At 41.1% G+C, this 21,965-nt stretch overlaps 2 protein-coding genes across 3 annotated transcripts in view; one reads left to right on the plus strand and one right to left on the minus strand.

Annotated features, from left to right (window-relative positions):
* Positions 1–348: 348 nt before the first annotated feature.
* Positions 349–19,478, minus strand: Spryd7 (SPRY domain containing 7). 2 transcript variants are annotated; one of them, XM_042685481.1, is made up of 5 exons: positions 19,295–19,478; positions 13,039–13,155; positions 10,729–10,895; positions 6,638–6,740; positions 349–2,587 (listed from the first exon to the last, which is right to left on the minus strand). In XM_042685481.1, the coding sequence occupies exons 1-5, from the start codon at positions 19,398–19,400 to the stop codon at positions 2,490–2,492; spliced, it is 591 nt and encodes a 196-aa protein (XP_042541415.1). In that variant the 5' UTR covers positions 19,401–19,478; the 3' UTR covers positions 349–2,489. The 2 variants fall into 2 exon arrangements, with proteins under 2 accessions (XP_042541415.1, XP_042541416.1); XM_042685482.1 differs by lacking the exon at positions 6,638–6,740 and having other exon boundaries at positions 2,486–2,587.
* Positions 19,479–19,688: 210 nt separating this feature from the next.
* Positions 19,689–21,965, plus strand: part of Trim13 (tripartite motif containing 13) — a 39,782-nt gene continuing 37,505 nt past the window's right edge. Inside the window, exon 1 of the mRNA XM_042685690.1 lies at positions 19,689–19,725. The gene's annotated coding sequence lies outside the window, so the exon portion shown is untranslated. The remainder of the gene's footprint in view (positions 19,726–21,965) is intronic.

Raw genomic sequence — 21,965 nt, forward strand, 5'->3', positions numbered from 1 at the left:
TGCCCGGCTCCATCAATCCTTTTGCTTTAGTTTTTTTTTTTTTTTTGGTCAGTTGTGGGACCTGAACTCTGGGTCTGGGCGCTGTCCCTCAGCTCTTCAGCTCAAGGCTAGCGCTCTACCACTTGAGCCACAGTGCCACTGCTGGTTTTCTAGTGGTTTTTATTGGAGATAAAGAGTCTCATGGACTTTCCTGCCAGGGCTGGCTTTGAACCATGATCCTCAGATCTCAGTCTCCTGAGTAGCTAGGATTATAGGTGTAAGCCACTGGCGCCCGGCTTGCTTTAGTTATTTTTCAGATAGATTTCTATCCAGATTTTGCTAGGGCAAGCCTCAGACTGTGATCCTGCTACCTGCACCTCCCTTGTAGCTAAGATTACAAGCCTGCATGTTCACAACTGGCTTTTTGAGATTGGGTCTTATCCAGACTGGCTTCAAATGGAGATTTTCTTGATTTCCTCCCAAATAGTTGAGATTACAGGTGTAGCCTACTCCTTGACAGCACTGAAGGATATTACCAAATGGTTTGTACAATGATCTTTTTGTAATTTGCTCACTGTTAGACTAAGGTATGAGTTTTGGAAGGAAGAGCAGCTCAGTGTAATCATCCTAAGAGGAATTTATTACCTACAGATTCAACACACATCTAGACTTCAAACTATTACCATAGATATAATTCATGTACTATGTCAAGCATTATGTCTCTGTATGATTACAAAGCAGAATAATAAAGTTTGGCTTTGTAAAAACAAAACTTAGAGGTAGATAACATTATATAGACAGAGAACAGTAGCCACTTTAAGTCACTTCCCTATGGAAACATTTTTTTTTTTACAAAAATTACGGACAGTCCGATGAACATGGATAAATAACATATATACCTAAACTTCATAGATCTTCACAGAGGTAAAATGTGGGATTTATGTCAATATGTATGGTACATAAGCATATCTGTTTTCAAAGCAGTCACATTTTTATCTACCAAAATAGTAACCAAGCATTGCGCAGAATTCTTTAGCTTATAGGGCAAAAATAGCATATTAAATCTGTACAAAATATATAGCAGGTAATTCTTCCTGAAGCATTCTCTCCTTTCAGTGGTTCTTTTTTTTTTCTTTCTTTTTTCATTGTGAAAAATCTTTCAGTGGTTCTTTCCTTCACAGTGATTAACTTGGGTGAGGATCAAGTCCACCCAAGTGCTTGTTCAAAAACAAATGCCTGGTGCTGTCCTCAACTTTTCTGATTTAGGGGTCTAGGCTGGGGCCTGACTGTCCATGAACTCAAAAGTTCTGAGGTACTGCCATCACCACTGCTGGCCAGACGCGCACCAGCAGACACTGTTCCACTGCAACTTGGAAACTGCATGTGTGCAGGGCCTATGATGAGTAAGGCGCAGGTACACTACCCTTATCGGCTAGACAGAACCTATCAGATAAGCATAACTGTCCCTTTTATAAGTGGGGAAACCTAGGAGTCCAGGTATTGAGGAATTCTCTTGAGGAAACAAGGAAGTAGGCAACACAACTGCAAATCTAGTCAACTTAAGTTACTACCTGATTAAAGGAGTGAAAGGTATGCATCGTGACATGCTCATTTGAATGTACCTGAAGATCAGTACCTTATCAGGTCAGTGGAGTTTTAACTAAAGGTAATGGTAAGGACAAGTATCAGGCTAATGGGGAGGACTTGCTTATCCTTGAACTTCTAAAATAGTCAAAGGCAAAGTGAATGTCCTCTATAAATTAAGATGGGAAGAATATTTAATATGTTATGAATATTCCTTAATTACTAGTATTTTATTGTTCCTTATAGAAAATACATATTTAAATAGAAGTCCTTCAAAGAATCATCTCATTTAAATTTAAAGTATCTTACTATATCATCAATCAGCCACTGCTTGCTCTTACAATGACTAGAACACTTATCTCCTTCAACAAAGCAAGTCAAAAGCAGCCACACACCACAAAGGAATAGGCAATCAAAGTATTAAGAAAAGTGGTACATGAGTACAGTAAAAAGACCAAAATGAAATTGCTAATAAATTTTGTTGTTTTGTTATACTGTGTATAAAAATGGACAAGGAGACAAAAAGTATCAAACTGCAGACTTAAATACACTTAGAGGTCTAAAGTTCAAAGTGATATTAAAAACAACTCAATTTTACATCTCTATCAAAACAAACATTTTATATATAAGAAAAGATTCCCTTTAAATACTGATATACATGTTGTCACTAAATACTGTTAATCACTCATAGTTACATTTATTTAAATAGGAATTAAATAAATTGCCCACAATGCAGATTTTCATATCATAAAGCATAAGTATTTAAAATTAAAACTTCTGAGTTGTACATTGTATATAATGGTTCCTTTGACAATATTAACAAGCAAGTTTTAAAGAATATATTTTTATCTATAGCCAGGTAAAGTTTTATTAACTGGGAAATACTTGTAACAGTGAAGAAGTACAAGTTTCAAAAACAAATCTATTTAGAAGATCTGCTGTTCAAACAGTATTTTTTCAAAACCTGGTGGAGGAGTATGGTAAAATTCACTGAATTGACAATCCAAAATTGCACTGTCATCAACTAGAGGACAGAAAGAGAGAAAACGAATTAGAAAAGCAGTTGAATAAAAACTAGAAGATAAACTGTTTTCAAGCTGCAGCAATAGCTCCATATTAGAGTACTTGGCTCAGCATGTGTGAGGCCTTGGGCTCCATCACCAGTACCGGAAAAAAACATTTGAAAATAAAGATTAAAAATAATGTTTTCCCAATATTATAATATTAATAGGCAATGCAAAAAAATACATCTTCTGTAAGTCACAAACCTATTATGTAAAAATAGTCACAATCAAAAGCAAAATCTTTCAAAAATACTGGGAGAAGCTGGGTACTAGTGGCTCATACCTGTACTCCTAGCTTCTCAGGAGGCTGATATCTGAGAATCACAGTTCAAAGCCAGCTCAGGAAAGAAAGTCTGCGAGACTCTTATCTCCAATTAGCCACCAGAAAACTGGAAGTAGCACTGTGGCTCAAGTGGTAGAGCACTTGCCTTGAGCTGAAGAGCTCAAGCCCAGGCCCAGAGTTCAAGCCCTATGACCACCACCACCACCACCATCACCAACAATAAAGAAATACTGGAAGAATATATATCAACATTATTAATAATTATCCCAAGATGGGGTGAATATGGGTAATTTGAATTTTTTTTTTGTCGGTTGTGGGGCCTGAACTCTGGGCCTGGGCACTGTCCCTCAGCTCTTCAGCTCAAGGCTAGCACTCTACCACTTGAGCCACAGCACCACTTCCAGCTTTTTTTTTTCTGCTTATGTGGTGCTGAAGAATCAAACCCAGGGCCTCATGCATGCAAAGCAAGCGCTCTACCACTGAGCCACCTTCCCAGCCCTAAATTTTTTTGTTACCTGCCTATCTGTATTTTTTTATTTTCATATAATTAAGATGTTTTATTTAGGAAAATGACTCATTAGTGGTAAGTTGCAAAAATATTACAAGGAGTCCTATGTATCCCTTACCCAGCTTGTCTCAGTGAAAAAGAAGACAGAGATCTTAATTTTTTTCAGCAATAAAGTATTTGCAATGCCTGGCAATTCCCGCAAGGAGGGGAGGCAAATGACAGAAGTGTTGGTGGGGGTAAGGGTGGCAAAGGAGCCTAGAATGGCTCCAAGTTGATTGTCTGAAGCTGAGTGGTGAGTACATGAGGTTCCATTATAGTGTGCTCTGCTCTACATGTCTGAAATTTACTATAATAAAAATGAAAATAATAAAGATAGACAAAGTCACCTCCCAAGTAATCTAATTCTTTTGTATGTGTAGGTGTGTGTATATGTGCCTGTCTGTCTGTCTGTTGGTCCTGGGAATTGAACTTAGGGACTGGGTGCTGTCCCTGAGCTTTTTTGCTCAAAGTTATCATTCTACTACTTAAGCCATAGCTTCATTTCTGGCTTTCTGGGTAGTTAAGTGGAAATAAGAGTCTCATGAGGGGCTGGGAAGGTGGCTCAGTGGTAGAGCACTTGCCTTGCATGTCTGAGGCCCTTGGTTCGATTCCTCAGCACCACATAAGCAAAAAAAACCCCAAAAACCCGGAAGTGGCGCTGTGGCCCAAGTGGTAGAGCGCTAGCCTTGAGCTGAAGAGCTGAGGGACAGCGCCCAGGCCCAGAGTTCAGGCCCCATGACCAGACCCAAAACAAAACAAAACAAAAGTCTCATGAAATTTCTTGCCTATGATGGCTCTGAACCTTGGTCCTTAGTTCTCAACTTCCTCAGTAGCTAGGATTACAGGTGTGAGCCACTGATTCCAGAAAGCAATTTAGTCTTAGGGGCAAACCTGTACATAAGTGACAGCACTTATGCACACAGGGCTACCATTATAAACTTCAGAAGAGAGTAAACACTTAGATAAGCTTAAAAAGCTAGTAAGGACTTATACAACCACTTTGGAAAGCAGTCTGGAGGGTCCTTAGAAAGCTAAAGATTGACCTCCCTTACGACCCAGTCATACCACTTCTAGGCATCTACCCTGAACAACAGGAACCAATATACAAGGACACGTGCACCTCCATGTTTATTGCAGCACTGTTCGCAATAGCTAGGATATGGAAACAACCTAGGTGCCCCACCACAGATGAATGGATCCAAAAATTGTGGTATCTATACACAATGGAATATTATGCAGCCATTAGAAATGACAAAATAATGGCATTTGCAGGGAAATGGATGGAGCTAGAAGGAATCATGTTGAGCGAGGTAAGCCAAGAACGAAGAGACAAACGGTACATGGTCTCCCTCATAAGTGGATGCTAAATCCAAAAGGTTAGTGATACGACAAAACTAACAGGACTTAAGAAACAAAGAACTCCCGCTCATCTGGTTGAACCACTACTAAATATCCTCATGCTGCTGATCACAAATATGGTATATAACATGTGAACACTGTTATATATTACAGACTGTGGTAGACAATTTGCTCCAGGGAAGTTAGAATGAACTTGTGACTTTGAAATTATGTAATCATTTAATCACAATCAAAAAAAAAAAAAAAAAAAAGAACCTCGGGGAAGGGAGGGAGGGAGGGGATGGTAGGGGGAAAACAATGGAGGGGGTAACAATGTTCAAGAGGAAGTGTACTCATAACCTCACTCATGTAACTGTGACCCTCTGTATAGTAGCTTTACAATAAAAAAAAAAAAAAAAATACTGGATTCACAAAAATAAAATGACAATCTGTGTTGTCAAAAAAAAAAAAAAAAAAACATTATCAGAACCTATAATGAAGTAAAACTGTCACCTTATTTCTTATCCTCTGCCACAGTTTTTTAAAAATGTGGTTTGGTGTGTTAGCTTCCAAAGTTTTGTCTTTTGAATATATACCTATATATGTAGTGATTATAATAAATTATACCAACAAGTCAAAAAAAAAAAAAAAAAAAAAAAAAAAAAAAAAGCTAGTAAGGGGCTGGGAAGATGGCTCAGTGGTAGAGCGCTTGCCTTGCATGCCAGAGGCCCTGGGTTCGATTCCTCAGCACCACATAAGCAAAAAGAAAAAAGCCAGAAGTGGCGCTGTGGCTCAAGTGGTAGAGCGCTAGCCTTGAGCTGAAGAGCTGAGGGACAGCGCCCAGGCCCTGAGTTCAGGCCCCATGACCGGACCAAAAAAAAAAAAAAAAGCTAGTAAGAAGCTGGGCGCCGGTGGCTTATGCCTGTAATCCTAGCTACTCAGGAGGCTGAGATCTGAAGATCGCAGTTCAAAGCCAACCTGGATAGGAAAGCCCATGAGACTCCTATCTCCAATTAATCACCAAAAAACCAGAAGTGGCACTGTGGCTCAAATGGTAGAGTGCTTGCCTTGAGCTGAAGAGATTAGAGACAGCACCCGGGCCCAGAGTTCAAGCCCCACAATCAACAATAATAACAACAACAACAAAGCTAGTAAAAATTCAAGCCACATATAATTTCCATTCCTGATTCCAAAATATTCTTTACAATTACACTTCCTGATCATCTAATTCTTTTATATTTAGCAAACTTTTTCAGTATGCAGGGAATATTCCACTTAATTCTGCAAATGAGTATATTCTAGATAAAAGTTATTAACAATTTATGATAAGTCTAAAATCTAGGCTGGTGAGCTGGTCATGCTGATGCTTACCTGGAATCTCAGCACCTGGTAGGTGAAAGTAGGCAGATTGTGAGTTCAAGGCTAACCTACTCTATATATTAAGATACTGGCTCAAAAATATTTGGGCTGGAGGGGCTGGGATGAGGCCCTGGGTTCGACTTCTCAGCACCACATAAGCAGAAAAAGCCGGAAGTGGTGCTGTGGCTCAAGTGGTAAAGTGCTAGCCCTGAGCTGAAGAACTGAGGGACAGTGCCCAGGCCCAGAGTTCAGGCCCCACCACCAACCAAAAAAAAAAAAATTGGGCTGGAGATACAGCTTAGTGTTAGAGTGCTTGCCTAGCCTGTGTGAAGTCCTGGGTTTGACCCCAGCACTACAAACCAACACCCCTGAGATACTATATACATGTATATACATATACATACATACATATATATATGTGTATATATATACATATGCCAAACGAAAGTTATCTGCTAATAGATGAGAAACATTTCAGCTTACCATACACAACTGGATACACTGTCCCTCGTATACCTGATGCTGGACAATGCATGTTTTTTCCATTCAAATACACATTTAATTCTACATGGTCATACGTAATACCCTACAAAGGAAAAAAAATTAAAAGGATAAAAACGTACATGTTCCATAAAAAAAATGGATAGCCAGAAAGCATTGATTGGAAATCATAGAAAAATAAAAACAAAGCACAGGGAACCAACACTTTTCAATAGGGATTTAAAATCTGGAAGAATTCCAATTCTATTTGGATGGAACTAAAACAATTAGCATTTTTTTTTTTTTTTTGTCGGTCTGGGCTTGGGCACTACTCCTCAGCTCTTCAGCTCAAGGCTAGAGCTCTACCACTTAAGCCACAGAGCCACTTCCGGCTTTTTTTCTTTTTGCTTATGTGGTGCTGAGGAATCGAACCCAGGGCCTCATGCATGCAAGGCAAGCACTCTACCACTGAGACACCTTCCCTAGTGTTGACTTTTATACTTTGAATATTAAGAGACTTCAGTGCTGCATTGCATGGATAGACTTTTAAATTCATACAAGAAAACAATGCCCTCCATAGAACTAGATCTTCCTAGGGGAAGCAGAGTAGTTTTTACCAGCAGAGTTTGCTACTGGCTTCTAAGTAGCAAGGAATATCTTTTTTTTTCTTTGTGTCAGTCATGGGGTTTGAACTCTGGGCCTGGGCGCTGTCCCTCAGCTCTTCAGCTTAAGGCAAGTGCTCTACTATGTAAGCCACAGGGCCACTTCTGGTTTTCTGGTGGTTAACTGGAGATAAGAGTCTCATGGACTTTCCTGCATGGGCTGGCTTTGAATTATGATCCTCAGCTCTTAGCCTCCTGAGAAGCTGGGATTACAGGTGTGAGCCACCAGCGCCGACAAGGAATGTCTTTATGGAACTTATTCCAAGAAAACTCTCTCTCTTTCTCTCTCTCTCTTCCCCCCCTCCCTCTTTCATCTCATACTGATACTGAGGCTTGAATTCTTCTCCTTAGCCTTTTGTTTAAGGCAGGTGGTCTACCACTTCAGTTCTACCTCTACTTTGCTAATTAACTGGAGATGAGACTCTCAAGGCTTTATTTTCCTGGGTTGGGTTCAATCTGGGATCCTCAGATCTCAGTTTCTTTCCTGAGTAGCCACTGGCACATGGCAATACTTGCTTTCAGTCATTATACCATACTACCTCTCTCTTAAAACTTTTTACAAGTTGAGCATTTCTAATCTAAATGCTCCAAAATGTGAGACTTTCTGACAAAACAAGTGGAAAATTTCCTAGCTGACCTCATATGATGGGTTATAGTCAAAATGCAGGCATATTAAAAATATCGTATAAATTACCTTCGGGCTATGTAGATAGGTATAAATGAAGCTTAAGTGAATTTCATATTTAGATGTGGTCTCATCCTCAGAAATTTTCATTGTATATATATATATATATATATATATATGTATATATATATATATATATATATGTAAATATTCCAACATCCCCAAAACCCCGAAATATTTCGGGTTTCAACCATTTTAGGTATGGGATTCTCTTTTGGTTACTACTGGTGGCCAAAAGAGATAGTTCCTTTGAAGAACTAAGGATAGATACTGTGGGCTAGGAATGCGTATCAGTGGTAGAGCACTCAGCATGTATGAGATCCTAGCTTGATTCCCAGGACCATTAAAACAGCAGACACCAGGCTGGGAATGTGGCTTAGTTGTAGAGCGCTTGCCTAGCATGCATGAAGCCCTGGGTTTGATTCCTCAGTACCACATAAGCAGAAAAAGCCAGAAATGGTACTGTGGCTCAAGTGGTATAGTGCTATCCTTGAGCAAAAGAAGCTCAGGGACAGTGCCCAGGCCTTGAGTTCAAGCCCCAGGGCTGGCACAAAACAAAATAACAGATACCAGTTATCTTTCAATTGCATATTGAATATGGGTCAATTATATAATTTTAAAGTTTTTAGAAGTAGAAAAAAGATCTTGGATCACCTTCTTCTCTTCTCCAGGTAAGACAACATTAGGCCCAGAAAAGGCAATGTGCTAATAATGCTTTATACATCTCCTCGAATTTTAGCAAAGGTGGTGTTAAACAGTTTGTAGATTGCCTTGGTTTCATTTTAAGTTTATCTACTTAAATGTAATAAAGTTAACTTTGCCTGCCTGCAATTTTCTTAAACAAAGTAGTTTACTTTTACTTTTTGAAAAACAAATTTGCAATTATATAAAAAGGAAAGTATGTTACTTTCTCTTTATGGGACCATAAAAAAAATCTAGCAGGCTATACTCCAGGCATTCTTTATCACCCAGTAGCAAGCATAATCTATTATAGGCAAGAAAGTTTCCAGGTCCCTAGCACAAGAGCAAAACATCAAAGCCAAGAAGAAGTGAGGAAGGATTTAAGAACCCCTACAATTCTAGTTGAATTTAGTTCAAATGTTGCTTTTTTTTTTTTTTTTTTTGGTCAATCCTAGGGCTTGAACTCTGAGCTTGGGCGCTGTCCCTCAGCTCTTTAGCTCAAGGCGAACACTCTACCACTTGAGCCACAGTGCCACTTCTGGTTTTCTGGTGGTTTATTGGAGATAAGAGTCTCATGGGCTTTGCTGCCCTGGCTGGCTTTGAACTACAATCCTCAGTTCCGGCAGTTCAAATGTTTTTGTAACTTATTTTGTCCCTTTATATGATTTAGAGACAGGGTTTGACTCTGCTGTAATTATACCAAATAATGTTTTTCTGGTCTTGTCATCCAATCTCCTTTTCCTATGACACTGTCAACAATTTCGGACACTTTGTTCACAAGTGTTTGAAGTACAAAGGTAAGTTAATATGGTAGGGTACTATTTGAGTTTTCTTTTTCTGCTTTTTTTGTTGGTCAGTCATGGGGCTTGAACTCACGGCCTAAGTGTTGCTGTCCCTGAGCCCTTTCGCTCAAGGCTAGCTAGCACTCTACCATTTTGGGCCACAAAGCCACTTCCGATTTTCAGTGAATACTTGGAGATAAGAGTCTCGTGACTCCACAACTGATAGAAAAAAAAAAAGTCTCATGAACGTTTTTGCCTGGGTTGGCAGTGAACCATGATCCTCAGCTCTCAGCCTCAGTGGTAGAGTGCTTGCCTTGAGCTGAAGAACGCAGGGATAGCATCTAAGCCCAGAGTTCAAACCTCATGCCCCCCCCCCAAAAAAAAACAGAGAAGCAGATTTTTTTCAAAGTGGTTTACACCTTGTATCTCTTCCATTCAGGAGAAAAACAACAAATAATCAAAAGCTAACTGTTCTTCGTATTTTTAAGTGATAGAGACAAGATCAGATCATAATTTATAATTTTAAATTTTAATAATTTCCCTAAACTTTCTAGAATGCTGTATCTTTATTTAATACCTTGGATTTGTTCACTGAGCCAGGTAACCAAGGTTCTGTATGCAAGGGTGCCTTGGCTAAATGAGACACTACTACTGTTTACAATCACTAGCTAAAAGCCTGGACTCTTGTGGACAAGATTTCTTGGTGAATATGGGAATAGTTGTCTGGAAAGACAGGAAAGGGGCTTTGGATGATATTTTTCAACAGTGATTGTTAAAGAGATATAAAAGAGAAGGCTTACTATTCTATAATCAAGTCTTAAGGTTTTGCATCAAGTTCTTTGAAGAGTTGGAAAAGTAGAGGAAATTTAATTAGATTAAATGTGGTGAAGACCAATACTTCTGATAAAATTCTCTAACAGGTGTTCAAATAAATGTGAAAATTTTCTGTAACAATACAAAAAATTTAAAAGAATATCTAACATTTCCTAATATAAGGTCAGGAAACTTTAAAAAACTGTGTCAAGATTTCTCTGATGCGATGTAAGTAGAAACTATTACTTGGCAGTGAACGTGTCACAACCCTCCTGTATGCAAATAAAAAAGCTCTCCCTGATGTCCTGTGCTGCCCCCAATTCTATACAGACAGGGCAGAGGTGAGGCAGTGGTGCTCTCTGGGAACTGCACTACCTCATCTGATTCAATCCTGGGGCTTTGGGTTACAAACTAAAAACTCCCAGGCAAAACCATGTATACAGTGGACAGCAACAGTGCCTGGAGACTCACCACCACATCTCCCTCCTGAGGAAGGCTGTTTGCTGGCAGCCTGTTTTTCTCTTCATTGTTGTGGTACAGAGCTCCATCGTTTCTCATCACCAAACTGTGCACATCTCGGCCGAGAGGAATCTGATTCAGGTTAACTTTCTGAGTTGCAACACCAATACCCCAGATTCCTAAAAATACAATAGCTTAAATGTCCTCCAAATCTGTGCCTATACATAAAATGCAGTTGTTTTTTTGTTTGTTTTTTTTTGGTCTATCAGTCGTGGGGCTTGAACTCTGGGCCTGAGTGCTGTCCCTGTGCTCTTCAGCTCAAGGCTAGTGTTCTACCACTTGAGCTACAACGCCACTTCCGGTTTTCTGGTAGTTTATTGGAGATAAGAGTTTCACAGACTTTCCTGCCCGGACTGGCTTTGAACCGAGATCCTCAGATCTCAGCCTCCTGAGCAGCTAGGATTACAGGTGTGAGCCACCGGTGCCTAGCTAATGCAGTTATTTTTAAACTGTTTTTTTTTTTTTTAAATAAGAAGTATCATGTTATTAGTAAACTGCTATTTTGTTCATCTTTTTAAAAAAATACTTTAAAAGTATATTGCAAAGTACAAGATGTTTTCCACAGATGAAATACAGCTTAGGAGCACAGTGGGCCCTGAAGTTCTATTACCAAGGCTTACGTAATAACTTAGCGAAGCTATCCTGGGCTGAATATTTAACCACTCTAAAGGGGTACATAAAACACACATAAATGTTAGCTATTTTTTCATTATTTTCTTTTTAGAAGATTTTAAGATTTTTAGCCATATGAAGAGGTTTATGCCTTTTCTCTCTTATTTTAGGAGAAAAAAATTGAAAAATTAAAAAAAACTGTCCTTCATATTTTGAAAGGTATGGGAAAGAGAAGATGACAGTATAATTAAAAAAATTTAAATTCCCACATCTTTCTTTAATCTATCCTATCTTTTTAAATGCAATGCCATGGCCTTGTCTTATTACTAAAAATGTATCCTGGTTATTCAGATTCCTGTTGCCTTTTTACCAGAGCCAGGATGCCAAAGTTCTATGTTCAAGGGTACCCTGTATATCTGTTGTAGAACACTAGCCTAACACACAGAAGGCCTGGGTTTGGCTCTCGCTCCTATTGCCCTACCCCTAACATGACCACCACTGCAGAAACACCACTAAATTTAAGTGGTCTGCAGTTCTTTCAAGCTTTATCTCTGAGAAGTCAGAGATTATGGACATTAGTTTTAAAATTCATAACAAGTGAGAAATAGTACATGCTATGAACAGTATCCTGGAGAAAAGAAAATTAACCATATGAAATAATTTTCTTACCTGATCCTTTAAGCTGGTGGGTTTAAAGCCTTTTGGTCTACACTGACATTTGGAATAAGAAGTTGGTCATATTCTTCCTCTCTCTCTTTCCTTCCCCGTATCCTTTCAGTGCTGGCCCCTGACCAGGGCCTTGCACATGCTAGGCCAGCACTGAAACATAGCCTCAGAGCAGCTGTTCTCTATGCTATTTGATTTGGTCTCAAATTGTTTCTTTCTCAGTTTTTATTAAAATAGGGAGAAATTCTAAATATGCAAGAAGGGATCATTTTGCTAATACATTGATTTTTCTGGATTGACTGAGACCATCAGAAAGTTGTACGTAAAGACGTCTCTATTTGGCCTCCAAAATAATTTGACCCTATACTTTATCCTCCCACGGGATATAACTGTGAGTCATTAGGAAGTGACAATAGTAATTTCACAGGACAGTAACATCTTAAGACAGAACTCTGTCTGCAAGTATTTTTAAAACACTTTCAAGTAGGAGAAATATGAGGGAGGGGGTAACAAGTTCGACAAAAAATGTACTTATTACCTTACTTATGCAATTGTAACCCCTCTGTACAACACCTTGGCAATTAACAAAAAAACACATAACACTTTCATAGATATGGCTCCTAGGAGGCAGAAAGGATAGCTCTTGTAATCTGAATTTTGTAGAAAAAATACGTGAACCCACTCACACATGAGTGGAAGACCAAGGACTTATGAGTAAATTTCTGACTTTTAGTCTTTCAGTCTTTTCATATATATTAAATTATTCTGCCTCTCTCTCTTATCCCCTCCTGTTTTTTCCCTTCTTTCCTCCCTCCCTCCTTACTCTCTTTCTCTCTGTCTGTCTGTCTCTCTGGAACAGGAGATTGAACTCAGGGCCTCACACCTACTAGGCAGTTACTCTACCATTTGAGCTATGCCTCAAATTACTCTTAATATTTGGAACAACTAGGAAGATTAATAGCAAAGTACCACTATAATACTAACCTGTGGACTGTATTTTGAATTCGAAGTAGCTTTTGTTTTGATGTAAAGGTGCGCTAGCTAAACAACCTCCTGTTCCACATATTCTTCTTCCATTTTTTACAATGACAACATCTGTTCCTAAAAAAAAAAAAGTAGACACAAAGTTTTATATTTTCATTTTTAACATTTAGGGTTAGTTTCTTTATTTCTAACTATTTTAGTCTATTAAATAAGGAGGTTTTATATATATATATATATATATACACATACTTCAAAGTACAGATATTGATAAATATTTTATATCTTCAATTTACTGATTTTAGAGAACATTTTATATAATATTTGTAGCTATGAGTCTTGTTTAATCAAGCTATTTCAAATAAACTGTATTAACTGAAATATACCAAATATTTTAAATATTTGTAAAGTAAAAACAGAGTAACTCCTTTAATTTTTAACCAATAAACAAATTTGATGATTGAATATATCTTTTAATTTAAGCCAAGCCATAAATAGGTACAATTCTTTTTTATAGGTCCAAGACCAGAACTTGATACCTGCTGCTTTTGCTCAATGGCTAGCTCTCTACCAGCTGAATAATGCTTCTAACCCCAACAATTCTCACCACTATCCAGATGCATGCAAACAATGTCCTAAAAAATCAGCTGACTGTGTACAAGCATAAGGCACTGTGCAAGTTTATTAGCCAAGAGCTGAAGAGTACACACATCTTTGGAAAGAGCTCACACTGAAAATGCTCATTTCTGGGGTCTTTGTTTAACAAGGATTAAAAATATTTAATAGAAGCCAGGCACCGGTGGCTCATACTTTTTTTTTTTTTTCATACTTTTAATCCTGGCTACTCAGGAGGCTGATATCTGAGAATTGTGGTTTATAGTCTCAAGGGGGAGATTAACTACCCCAAAAAAGACATAAGTAGAGCTGTGGCTCAAGTTGTGAGAGTGCTATCCTTAAGGAAAAAACAAAAACAAGTTCAGGCATAACACCCAGACCCTGAGTTCAAGCCCCAGAACCTGTACCTCCCTACCATACATAAAAGTTTAACAGAGTTACTGTCAACCACATGGACAATATGCAAATAATGGTTATTTTCTTTATTTGCTTGCTTGTTTGGACACAGGGTTACTTGATATAGCCTAGATTGGGTTCAAATTATAGTCTTCATGCCTCAGTTTCCCATGAAATTGAAATTACAGATGTGTGCCACCAAACCCAGCTGTACACAAGGTTTTAAACATCACTAAATGCACTTTATGCGTAAGAAAATTTTTTAACAATGTTTTAGTTTTAACTCATATGGTATTTGTAGACAGCAAGAAAAATAATGTGATCCTACTATTAATGTACTTCTGAATCTTAGGAAATAATTAATATACATCAGAGAAGATGAACAGATTTAACAAATTCTAATTTGTAAAAATATCCTTTTTTAGAATGGAGGCAGTACTGGGACTCGAACCATACTTCTACTTCATTCTTTTTGCTGGTTAACTTAAGAAAAAAGAGCCACTGGCACTAGACAAAAAATAACCTTTTATACCCGGCATATGACTCCCAGGGCCTGTGGACAATATACCCCTTTCCTGGTAAAAAAAAAAAAAAAAAAAAGGGGGTCTACAAGCTGTGTAGATATGCATATTAGAACTACATGGGACTCCTCTAGAGGAGGATAAATAAAACTAGAATAGTAGAAAAAAGAAAGGTTCAATTGATATTTAAACCAAAAATTATTTGTGATAAATACCTAAGAGAAATGCAAAATATATCAGATTCTAAAACATCTTAAAAGATACTCTCTTATAAGGTAAATTTTAGAACTTATTTTATGATATTAAAAAATCCATTAGCACCCATTTTTTTCTAATTAAACATATTTAAACCCAAATTCTAGGAAAGAATTTGGCTGCCCTGCATACCTGTAGTTCCAATTTCTCTAATGGCCAAAACCCTGTAGAGGTTGACATCTTGCAGATACTCAGCAAATGACCAAGAATAAAATGAATAAGTGACTAAGTTGTGCTAAGCACTTCGTGGTTTCTGGACTTACTTTCCCTCTGGAGATCAAATAGCTCCAAGGAAGCTTGGGCTTTAAAGGTATAACCTTTGATCCAGGTCAAATTTGTCAGTAAATTCACATTTCCTGGCTACAGTGATTGGGTGAACAACAGTTATATGACCTAACAAACAAGGAGAGTCTCAGGACTTTTTCAGACAGCCATGGGATAAAGGCACTCTCATTATTATTGGACCTGAATGAGGATGCTTGCAACTCAGGAAACCTCCTGCAAGTGATCCCAGGAACTAGCTTTCAGGAATCAGCAGAAGACAGAGGAAATAAGTGAACAGAAACTGTGTTCTTAGCAGCATTGAGTCTTTCCTGAAGCCAGTGTTGCTTTTGTACTTTTCAGGTAAATGGACTAATAAATTTCTTTCATTGGTTAAACAGTTCTGAGTTTTTTCTACTAAACATGGAAAGTACCTTTAATAAAACACATTTCCAAGGATTATGCAAATAAATGTCATTTGCTTTGTTTTTAATGAGTCTATGATCCACCACACAAATGAAACCACCATCTATAACAGATAAGTTATTATCTTGGATTTCATCCTAAGGTACTAAAATAATAGAAATATCAGAAGATTCTCAATACAATATAGTCTGCTCTGTGAGTTGTAATTATAGAAACAACCATGAGCGTGTTATTACCCTCTTATTTCAATAGTATCTCCAAAGAATTCTGTTAGGGAGCAAAATGTTTTATACAGAAAGGCGAATAGGGGCTGGGAAGGTGGCTCAGTGGTAGAGTGCTTGCCTTACATGTATGAGGTCCTGGGTTCGATTCCTCAGCACCACATAAGCAAAAAGAAAAAAGCCAGCAGTGGTGCTGTGGCTCAAGTGATAGAGTGCCAGCCTTGAGCTGAAGAGCTGAGGGACAGCGCCCAGGCCCAGAGTTCAGGCCCCATGACCGGACCCCCCCCCCAAAAAAAAGAAAGGTGAATATATTTAATAATATTTAATATTCTGGGTGTTTGCAAATTATTAGTCTATTTTTCTTTATCAATTACACAGATACTCAAAGTGCACACCTGTGTGATTTGTAGTGTGTGTATGTATTTGTAGAACTGGAGTTTGAACTTTTGAACTTTGTTAGGCAAGGCCTAGCAGCAAGCTGCTGACTATGCCTCCACCCTCATCTTTTTTCCCCCAGGTCTGAGACCAGGACTCAAACTTGGTACCTGGTGCTTTCACTCATTGGCTAACACTCTGCCAATTGAGCCATGCTTCCAACCCCATAGCTCCATTCCCCGCCACCCGCCAGCCCCCTCGTTATTTTGAGAAAGGGTCTTGCTTGCTTCCTGTAGATCATCTACTTGGGCACCATTCACTGTCAGGTTTCTCAGCCTAACTAGAATGACTCTAGCTAAGTCTCTTGAACTTCTCTGCCTCAAACTTTGATTTTCCCAATCTTAGCCTTCCAAGTACTCAGGATTCCAGGTATGAGCCACTGCACCTGTACCACAGAACTTTCCAGATGAGTAGCACCCTTTTCTAAGGAGCTACTTTGTGTGTGTGTGTGTCCTGATCCTTGAACTCAGGGCCTGGTGCTGTCCCTGAGCTGCTTCTTTTTGTGGATTGTGGGGCTTGAATTCAGGGCCTGGGTGTTGTCCCTGAGCTTTTTCCACTCAAGGCTAGTTGTTCTACCACTTTGAGCCACAGATCCACTTCTGGTTTTCTAGTGGGTTAACTGGAGATAAGAATCTTACAGACTTTCCTGCTAGGGCTCGCTTCGCACTTCGATCCTCAGATCTCGGCCTCCTGAGTAGTGAGGAGTATATATGTGAGCCACCAGCATCTGGCTCGCAGAGCTACTTTTGTTCCAGGCTAGCATTCTACTACTTGAGCCACAACTCAACTTCTAGTTTTCTGGTTGTTAATTGGAGATAGGAGTCTTTCCTATCTCAAACCATGATCCTCAGATCTTAGCTTCCTGAGTAGCTAGAATTATAGGCATAAGACACTGACCTGGCTCAAAGTAACTAGCTACCTTTGAAGGCTTTTGTTTCTAAAAAGTCAGTTCACAATTAAGATCAGACTATATATAACCATGCCACAGAAAAATCTAAAAGAGGAACTCAAATGATTTTATGCAATGTAACATCATCAATGTGAGTACTATGAAAGAGGTAGCATTCAGCTGCAAATGTTTAGACTTTTTTTTTTTTGAAGGAAAGGAAGGGAACACAGTGGCATGCACACCTGGAGGCCTGTTTACTCCAGAGGCTGAGGTGGGATGACAGTCTGAACCCATGAGTTATGCCTAGCCCGGGCAACACAGTGCGACTCCCTCTCAAAACAACAACGGCAGTTACATTCTTTAGGTTACCTATACAACCTTTCACTCATTCAAATATATGCATATTTATTCAGTGTGCCTCCTATATTTTCAACTTAAGGTCAACTCATGCTTGAAACATGCATTTCTAACTCAATACCCGTCTCCTCTCAGGTTTTCAAATCAATCTTGTGATTAAAGAGTTTTAATTTACTGGGAGACTGGTTAAGGGAAAAACCTCCACAGGTTGGAGATATGGCTCAGTTGGTACCGCGCCACCCAATGAACAAAGTCCTGGTCTTGCAGCAACAACGAGAGAGGGGGGGAAGGGGGGGGGAAGAGAGGGAGGGAGAGAGAGAGAGGAAGAAAGAAAAGAAGTATTAAAAAAAGAAGAAAACTTCCATACAAAAAGAAGATTGGAACATGCAATTATTCTAATTCATCCAGTTCATACCTGAAGGGTGCTGGGAAGCTTTGGAGAAAGGCAAATGTGAGTACAATGATTAGCTCTTCCTAGAGGAGAGGTCATGGAAAAAGAACAGTCTATACAGCAGACTTCAGTGATGCCGGAGTCTGATAGCAGAGATAGGAAGAAGAGCTAAAGTTGCCCAAATGCTCCATGAGCTATACAGAACTGTCCTTTACTATATCCCCAGCACTTTGAACAATGCCTACCACTATATAGTCACTCAATAACTAAATATCAGCTCACTAAATAAGTGAAAAAAAATTGGGTGCTAGTACTGGAGCTTGAACTCAGGGCCTTGCAATCTTTCTGGCTTTTTTGCTCGACAGATGCACTACCACTTGAGCTACACCTCCAGTTCCTGAAATAGAAATGTTTTCTGAGGGAAATTACAGAATCTGAGTATCCACTGTCTATAAGTAATGATGGATACAAATAATTTAAAGACATACATTATTTATGTATATACTTACATGTGTATCCTATTAAATACTGCACTTGGGAAATCTTAAAACTGAAAGTATTGTAAACATCCAAATACAAGGTGATAATAATCACGTTTAGTTTAGTATAAGCTATAGAAATGTGTTTCTAGAATCTCACACATACACACACACACACACACACACAAATCTGAGCAGAACAGAGTTTTGTTACAAATGTGAGGAACTCACTGTGAAAATGCAAAGTGCCAAGGGACACTTACAAAACAATCCACAAAAGCCAGTACTCTGACTGAACTAAGGATAACTGGGAAATCTCTCCGGCTAGGAGCATACTCCAGAAGCACCGAACTCTATAGGGGAAACGTCTCAAAAGAGAAATAATCATCGTGGTTTAAAAAAAAAAAAAAAGACAGAGGGGAGAGGAAGAACGTGGGATGAGAAATGGTCCGGCCATTTGTCCCCGGCCGGAAAAACCATGGGTGCAAGGGACCAGAGCCCTGTTTCATTTGGTAACCTGCTGGTCACGAGCCAGTCAAATGAAACTCCAGTGACTAAGGAGTCGGGCAGCGGGAGGCCGGGTGGACGTGGGGCGGGCTGCGCGCAGGTGCAGCCCGAGGCGTGTGCGATCTACCTTGTTTTGACTTTGGGAGGCGAGAGGCACTTATTTCCAATAAAACAAGCCACAGCCTCTCTAGGATGGGGCCGCGGGGACACCACCCGAGAGAAGACCCTGAAGCCTTCTGAAATCGCGCGGGTCCGGACCTGGGCGGGGGGGAGCGGGGAGATAGGGGACATCCACACCCCCGCCCCGCTCCCGACGCCGGCCGCGGCCACCAGCGGCGCAGCCTTGAACACAGAACCCAGACCAGGTCGAGTCCGCCAGCGGGAACCCCAGGGCGTCCAGACGCCGCCGCCTCACGGCGCGCGAGATCCTCCCGACCGGGCCCCCCGCACGCCGGGCCCAGCCTCCGCGGGCCGTTGGGGTCTGGGCGGGGAAGGGAGGCCCTTACCCATGTGCTGCGTGTCCAGCTGCACGGCCGGCATCTCCTTCAGGGGGATATGGCCGGTCCCGCCGTCCCTGCAGCACCGCAGGCAGCAGAAGACCGACGCGGCCATAGCTCCAGGACCACCGAGCTGCCGCCGGCCCTAGGTCGTAGCGACAACGCCCCCACCCCCCCACCGCTCCACCCCGCCTCCCGCCCCCTCCCGAGCGCCCACGCCCACCGGAACAGCGACGCCCGGGGCTGGGAGGCGCAACGCAGGCCCAGGCACGTCGGGCCTGGGAGAAGCTGTGGACCGGAGGGCGCGGCCGCTCAGGGAGGTGGGCGGGACCAGCGGCGTGACGGTGCGGAGGAGGCGTGGTTGGCGGGCGGGAAACGGCGTGCGCCTGCGCACTCTACATCCCTTGGGATGGCCTCGTGCCCGCCCCCCACGCTGACAGGTGAGTGAGGTGGTCGGTCCTTACCGTTGGGGTTCTCAGGTGCTGGTTTTGTTTGTTTGTTTTTTTCTTTTTGAGACTAAAAGTCTCACCTAGTTGGCCCGGCTTGGTGAGCTCCTGGACTGAAGTCATCCTCCCGCCTCAGCCTCCACGCGGGCGGGTGCCACCACACCCAGCTGGATGCTGTGTGCGAAAACCTGCTTTCCTGTGCCGCCATCATTTCTTTTTATTTGGGCAGATTGACAGAAACGGATCGATCTGGGGGGCGGGGAGCTAAGCACACCCCCCTCCCCCCCGGGGGTTCCCCCCCCCCCCCGCCCCCCGGAGCCGAGCAGCCGTTTCCTCCCCGAGGCTCCCGGGCTGGGTTTCGGAATGGGCGGCCCCGCGCCGAGGCCTGCGGGACGGCACCCCGCGCCACCCCGGCGATGCAGGGGCAGAGGTGCCCGTTCCCGGGTCCTGGGTGCCGAGTCGCCCCGGGCGCGCCGGAAACCACTTTGGAAGAGGAGAGACGACCCTGAGTCGGGCGGGGGCCGCTTCTGAGGAAGCCATCTGCTGTCCCGTCGGTGCCCGGGAGTGTGGAAGGAATCCCCCCGCGGCCGGGGCCAGGCTGTGGGGCCTCCAAGGAAGCTCCTTCCCGCTTCCATGTACAAAGTGAACGTGGCTGGGGGCTGGGAAGGTGGCTCCGTGGTAGAGCGCTTGCCTCGCATGCCTGAGGCCCTGGGTTCGATTCCTCAGCACCACATAAGCAAAAAGTAAAAAAGCCGGAAGTGGCGCTGTGGCTCAAGTGGTAGAGCGCTAGCCTTGAGCTGAAGAGCTGAGGACAGCGCCCAGGCCAGAGTTCAGACCCCACGACCAGACCCAAAAAAAAAATCACATGTTAATGGCCCCCCCACCCCCTTAGGCCATGCTTCCGAGGTAACTTTTACCTCTTCAGGTAACACTTGGTATCCAGAACTGGCTTCAGCCTCTCTTCCTAAGTCAGATTTCCATCCTAAAGACTTCTTTCCTGGGGGTCAAGTCGAGAAACTGGACCTAAATCCACACTACTTAAAGCAGTTATTCCCCATACATACCTTTTATCTAGTCACATGAGTATAAAAATCCCTTTATGGACAATTTGGGAAAGATTGAGGAAAGATTTTTTCCGTGCCCACCCCTTTTTCTCTGTCTATACAGATGTTATTCTATTAGGAAGATCTGCAAATTTTGTATTTTGCGATTTTAATTACCATAGAATTTATAGCCAAGGTAATTATTTAAGCAGATTGAGGATAAGTTATTGCTGGTCCCCAACTGCCTATGAAGTATTCTCTTGGTATTCATTTTAAACCTGAAATGTTATTTTACTTAATCATATTTCTTTTACTTAATCATATTATGGAAATTTAGTGTTCTGGTTCTTTTCCAGGGTCAAAGGAGTATTGCATAGAATGTTGGAGCATCTTTTTTTTTTTTTGTCTCCCTAGTAGAAGATGAGCCCCCTTTCCATATATATTATCTAACTGAATTATTGCAAGATTTCACGGTTAATAATGTTCCCCACTTTAAGGTTGAGGAAATAGGTATTAAGTGGCTGCTAACTAAAGAAATGTACAAGAGAGGGCTACAAACCTGCTAGTCAAAATGTAAGCCTGTTTTTACTCCACAGGTCATGCTGCCTCTCAAATTCTGTAGTTCTAATTCTCTGAAACATCCTGTCAGTTCATACTGCTGGTTTGTACTTCATTTTTGTTTGTTTCTTTTATCTCTTTGAATAAAGGTGCCATAACTCATGTACAGAGAATAAAATAAAATTAGTTGTAAGGTAAAAAAATTTGTTCAGAACTATTATTAAAAGTAGAACATAGGCGAGTGCTGGTGGCTCATGTTACTCCTATTTACTCAGGAAGCTGACATCTAAGAATCAAGTTTTTGAGCCACTCTGAACAGACAAATCCTGGAGACTCTTACTTCCTAATAAAGCTGCGATTGAGGGTGTGGCTAAAATGCTAGAGCACCAGCCATGAGTAAAAAAGCCAGGGAAGAGCACAAGGCCCTGAGTTCATGCCTGAATATCCAAAAAAGCCACCTGTAAAAAGTTATCTGTAAACTGGCTATGAATGTAGAAAGGTGGAAATGGCATCTCTTCCCTGACTGGAAAAGCAATTTTCTGGGACACTGCCCCATACCCTTTGCTCCTACTGTGGAAACTCAAGACTACTCAGCAGAACGAATCAAGCAAAACCAGTTTGCTCCAGGAACAG

Source organism: Dipodomys spectabilis, unplaced genomic scaffold (genome assembly GCF_019054845.1).
Source record: "Dipodomys spectabilis isolate Male_0828 unplaced genomic scaffold, ASM1905484v1 ptg000095l, whole genome shotgun sequence".
Lineage (NCBI taxonomy): Eukaryota > Metazoa > Chordata > Mammalia > Rodentia > Heteromyidae > Dipodomys > Dipodomys spectabilis.